The sequence below is a fragment of the Hypomesus transpacificus genome, chromosome 9 (genome assembly GCF_021917145.1).
Source record: "Hypomesus transpacificus isolate Combined female chromosome 9, fHypTra1, whole genome shotgun sequence".
Classification (NCBI taxonomy): domain Eukaryota; kingdom Metazoa; phylum Chordata; class Actinopteri; order Osmeriformes; family Osmeridae; genus Hypomesus; species Hypomesus transpacificus.
In genome coordinates, this window is record NC_061068.1 from 506,829 (window position 1) to 512,849 (window position 6,021).

Below are 6,021 nucleotides of genomic sequence, written 5' to 3' on the forward strand. Positions count from 1 at the left end.
TTAATGGAAATCTAAGGACTCAAAACTTAATCAGAAGATAGAGAAAAAATACAATTTGTCTGAGTGTGTGGTGAAGAGGGAGGGAGGATGCAGGGAGAAGAGTAGACGGAGAAATTGCGAGAGAGGTGGAGGGAGGTGGAGAGAGGTAATAACTTGAAGGTTGTACCTTGTTTAAAACAACTGTGTTTGAAGATTGGATCTTCAGACATACGAACTAGCATGATGGATTAAGAATTATATGTGCTTCAGAACAAATTTGAGATGTTATGATATAATTTTACTGTGAGAATGGTGACATTAATAGCTACAACCAGGAGCTTGTTTGGTCGAATTTTAGGCAGATTGTTAAAAGTGAATAATACATTATGAATGTAGGCATTTTTTGATCAGGAGGATTATTTAAGATAATATTTGGATAACTTGAAGTGGAAGTGAGATACTTCAGAAAGCAGTGCAACATAACCTTCTGTAAGAGCACAAACCCATTTGATTGCTACACAACCCCGACATTGAATCAACCTCATATCCAAACAAAAGACAACAGATAAACAGTTAAGGAGATTTTAATGTGCTTTGTCATACAGTATATTGTATGGATACCCAAAATGTACGTAGCATTTTCTCATACATAATAACTCTTTCATAATAACTCTTTCATATGTTCAGTGTTTGAGTGGGGGAACTAAGAAACATGGTAACAGTCTGCCATCATCACTTCCTGCCATCATCACTTCCTGCCAGCTAATGGCGACACTCATAAAAACCCATTTCAGTTGAGTGCGTATACGTGTCGCACTTCCAAGGCAACAGATTTAAATAATTCCAGTTTAAACCAAACTGATTCAAGTGTTTACAACAGCATTGGTACCATAAGGCCTAGGCTTAAGTTGGAATTATTTAAATCAGTCACGCCAAACTTTGACACACAATCAATATACGTTCATCGAGTTACTTATTCTTGTGAGTTAGTAAATGCAAAGAACTTTGTATTTATAATCTATTCAAAATTACACACTGTACCTGAAGGGTTCCCTCCATCTCTTTTTCCATGTTATTTTTGAATTATCCAGCAGACAGAAAGTAATCATTGGGTTGATAAGAGGAAAAGCTCTAAAGCTTTGTACATTATTTACACAGAAATCTAAGTCAACTCATAGAAAGGTGTGTCGTTGGAAAAAATCAGCCCTATCATCTGAACCATTATGCTGATTATTTCACATTAAGTCCACAATTCAACCAAGGTTGAGAGTGGAAAAACTGTCCCCACCATCACCATTGTCGTCCTCACCATAATCACCCCCCCCCCCCCGCCACCATCATCATTATCTTCAACAGCCTCCTCCACTGCCACCCACCTCCCATCCAACCTCAAACCTACCGCCCCTCCCCCCATCTCAACCCCTCCCCCCCACCATCTCAACACCTCCCTCCCTCATACCCACCATCTCAACACCTCCCTCCCTCCCACCCACCATCTCAACCCCTCCCACCCACCATCTCAACCCCTCCCTCCCTCCCCCCCCCCCACCCTCCCCGTCTCCGACCTATCCAAGGTAAGGGTGTTCGCTCTGAAAGTTGTAATCAGGGCACACCTTCTGTACCAGCTTGTAGTCGATGCTGAAGAAGGAGATGAAGATGCAGATGACCTTGAAGGGTTTGGCGCACAGCCAGGCGGCGTGCGAGTCGGTGTGCTCGGAGAAGCAGGTCTGGGACGGATCGTACAGACACGGCTTGGGCTTCTTGGAGCGGTTGGTCTTCTCATACTCCACCCGGCAGTTGAAGGTCTTTTTCTCTCTGGGGTCCAGGGTGGCCTGCTGCGGGGTGTGCTGGACCTGTACCTCCACCGGGAGCTGAGGGGGCTGGTGGTGCTGCAGGACCTCGAACTCCACCACCTTGGTGGGGGGGACGATGCTCACTGACACGTTGCCCAGGCTGGAGGAGTTGTGGCGGAAGTAAACCGTGAAGGTGCCGTTGATGTGGTCCACGATCTTCCCCGTTACCATCAAGCTGAACTTCATGGTCTTCACATTGAAGTAGAAGTCCCCCCAGCCGAACATCTTCTTGGTCTTCTGGGAAGTCTTGAGCTGGGGTTTGCGTTTGGAGCGGTAGCCGGTTTGGTCCAGGAGCATGGATTGGTTCCTGGCCCAGTCCTGGGGGTTGAAGAAGCTGTAGGTGGGTTTGGTCTTCATGGGGGTGTTGTCGATGTTGAAGATGCGGGAGGTTTGGTAGGGGGGTTTCACCCCCCCTGGGGGGGCCCCTCCTGGCCCCCCGCCCGCCCCCCCTCCCAGGCTGTAGGGGAAGGTCTTGAGCATGGAGCTAGCAGGGCCCAGTTCTGGGTAATCCATCAGCTTCTCCAGACCCTGCACCTGGGGAGGGAACACCCAGGAGAAAGGGGAGAGGTTAGACACAGAGACGGCAGGTTTCTTTGTTTACCCTGTCACTTAGTTACACAAGCTTCAGATCTTTATTATTACCGGTATATATATTTTTTTATTTGCATTCTTTTGAGAGTCAATTTCAGTCTCTTTAACACACACTTTACTTTTAAAAGGATGTTTCATTCCGGGTATATATATTTTTTATTTGCATTCTTTTGAGAGTCAATTTCAGTCTCTTTAACACACACTTAATTTTAAAATTATGTTTCATTCGTTAAGCAGCAGTAGTGTGTGGAGTGAGCACAGCAGATTATCACGAAGGACTGGAAGTGTACAGTTGAGTGGCTAGGACCCAGCAACAGTAAGGTTAGTTTGTTTGCTGAGGTCGGGCCGTGGTTGGATGATGTGTTTGTGTGTAAGTGTATTCCTCTCTAGTCTGTGTGTGTGTGTGTGTGTTTGAGAGAGAGAGAGTGTGTGTGTGTATTTGAGTAATGTTAGTGTTGTTCATTTTACACGCTTGAACACAGTTTCCATGTCTAGATGGAGATCATTTGCTCACTGGACAGATAATTAGAGAGAGATGTAACATCTCTTCTTCTCTTTATTTTGTAAGTTCCATTAGAGAGCTTCGTCTGACCTTCACCCACCAACCAGACACGGCCATTCAGTTCTGTTATGACTATAAGAATTCTCAGAAATCTTTCCCTCTAAAACATTTCCATTAAAACCAGTTGTACTCTTGGATGAAATACCATGCTTCATTCCTCTCTTTATGCTGTGTTTTATAATGTGCTATTCCTATTAAAGTGTTATGTGACATGTTAATGTGTCTGTTGTTGTCTAATGTTTTTCAATGTGCGATAAACCCCTTATCCCTCAAGGGAATATGCAGTCATTAAAATACTAGTACATTGCGATGTTCTAATTGCAAAGCATCTATTTTTAAGGGCTTAATTGTTTATTTGGTTTTACACGGTAAAAGCATGCTGACAAGTGCTGGCTGTGACATATGGTGCAACACTGCCTAGGAGACGATTCACCAGGTTGATTGACTGGATTTCTTCCTTGTTCTCTTTCATGTTAAATCAATCACGTCACTGCTACTCGCACACACACACTCGCACACACACACAAACAGTCAGGCGCGCACACACACACACTTGCACACACACACCCAGGCACGCAGGCACATTCAGGAATGCACGCAAACGCACACATACACATTCACACTCGCACACACACACAGGCGTGCACGCACACACACACACAAAATCCACACACAAAAGTTCTGGAGAGATACCCTCCTGTAGGGTTACACTCCAACCCTGCTCCTGTAGAGATACCCTGCTGTAGGGTTACACTCCAACCCTGCTCCTGGAGAGATACCCTCCTGTAGGGTTACACTCCAACCCTGCTCCTGGAGAGATACCCTCCTGTAGGGTTACATTCCAACCCTGCTCCTGGAGAGATACCCTCCTGTAGGGTTACACTCCAACCCTGCTCCTAGAGAGATACCCTCCTGTAGGGTTACACTCCAACCCTGCTCCTGGAGAGATACCCTCCTGTAGGGTTACACTCCAACCCTGCTCCTAGAGAGATACCCTCTGGAAGCCGACACCTCAAACTCAGCTTCAAGAAACCTGATTCATCTGACCAACCAGATTATGATCTGAATCAAGTGTGTTAGATTACGATTGGAGTGAAGACCAACAGGATGGCTCTCCCGTCAAACATCCCTCTCATCGACAAACACAACAGCGAGCAGACGAACCCTAACCTCGCGGCAGACGAACCCTAACCTCGCGGCAGACGAACCCTAACCTCGCGGCAGACGAACCCTAACCTCGCGGCAGACGAACCCTAACCTCGCGGCAGACGAACCCTAACCTCGCGGCAGACGAACCCTAACCTCGCGGCAGACAGCTTCAGAAGACTCGGTTTCTAGTCACGCAAGAGCGAGTCCTGCCTCCGCTGACCCTGACCTGGCTCTCTGCAGACACCAGCGTTGTGTCAAACCTCTCCTTATTAAACATCAATCATCAAAACGCGATTACAACCTGATGTCGGCATTTGTCACAGCGGCGCGGTGCTCAATACAGCTGTTAATGTATTCAGACATTCAATTATTGTGTCTGTTTCTGTGCTGCTTCCTGTGAGGGCCTGTGAGAGCACATCCTCTGGGGACTGATCTAGCAGGACTGACTGGAGGTCTATTGATCACTGGCCAAATGAATTAGGAAAAAAAAGCCCTTGACGAATGGCCATCGACTGATTAATGACTTGATGAGGATTTTTCCAAACAGGCATCAGCCCTGGACGGCTCCCTGGGGTCCGTTGACAAGGAGGTGTGAAGTGAACTCGCGGAATTAAAATCAAAGCTCCGTAATACGGACGGACTTGTCTGCTGACGACGAGGGAGACGGAAAACAGGAAGCGCGAGGCGTAAATGATACTTGTACGCTAAACACACACACGCACGCGCACACACACATTCACGCACACACACACACGCGCGCGCTCTAGCAGAGGGAGGTTTCGGCTGGGAGCCTTGTCAGCAGAGCTGTCAGAAGTGTGCGCAGGAACCCATCTGTCAGACGCAGGTCCGGGTGCTGGAAGACGCAGAACAGAGCAGAACCACCATGGAGACATGATCTCGCTGTCACTAACCCTAACCTTAACCTCTCTATCAACCCACCACTGTTATCTCTCTATCACTCACCTTAACCTCTCTATCAACTCACCACTGTTATCTCTCTATCACTCACCTTAACCTCTCTATCAACTCACCACTGTTATCTCTCTATCACTCACCTCAACCTCTCTATTAACTCACCACTGTTATCTCTCTATCACTCACCTTAACCTCTCTATTAACTCACCACTATTATCTCTCTATCACTCACCTGAACCTCTCTTTCAACACACCACTGTTACCTCTCTATCACTAACTAACCTCTCAGCATGGCCAGACTTGTTCTAGAGGCAAGGGATAGTATGTGAGTGTGTGTAAGTCTGGTCTTGTTTAACTACCCTTGTGGGGACCAAATGTTCTCTTGATTGGGCCCCATTAGAATAGAAAAACAGTGTTAGTCAAGAGAGAGTGTTCTGGGTTCAGGGTTGTTGTTTCTGGGGTTTCTTGGCCTGCAAGAAGCATCAGAAAGGTTCTTACACACCTAGCTGAAAAACCACAAGTTCAGCTAGAACTAACAAGTCTATTTTGGCGACGCACACACAATTTTCCGAGGCTAAATATACTTGTGGGACTGCAACATTTCTCAGCTGTGAGGATCCACCGTCTCCGTGTCCTGTTTCCCTGGAATACAAAGAACCCAACGGAAGATGGAGAGGTTTCTGGGCTGCTGTGCAGGATAACAGTATATGATCCAGACAACCCGATAGAACCAGAATGTGATTAACACAGAGGAGGTAGATAGGAAGGGGGAGAAGGTGGAGAGGGGGGTGGCGGAGGTAGAGAGGGATAAGATGGAGGGGGGGGGGGTGGAGGAGGTAAAAAGGGAGGAGATGGAGAAGGTGGAGAGGGAGGAGATGGAGAGGTGGGTGGAGGAGTTAGAAAGGCAGGAGATGGAGAAGGGGGTGGAGGAGGTAGGGAAGGTAGGGCAGGGATGTGGAGAGGGCAGCAGGA

At 47.2% G+C, this 6,021-nt stretch overlaps 1 protein-coding gene across 1 annotated transcript; it reads right to left on the minus strand.

Moving 5' to 3' along the window:
* Positions 1-1,544: 1,544 nt before the first annotated feature.
* Positions 1,545-2,252, minus strand: LOC124471434 (neurexophilin-4). The gene is given in 3 exon segments (XM_047025917.1): positions 1,545-1,799; positions 1,801-1,880; positions 1,883-2,252. Coding segments are annotated over 3 exon segments (642 nt in total). The 5' UTR covers positions 2,190-2,252.
* Positions 2,253-6,021: the final 3,769 nt, after the last annotated feature.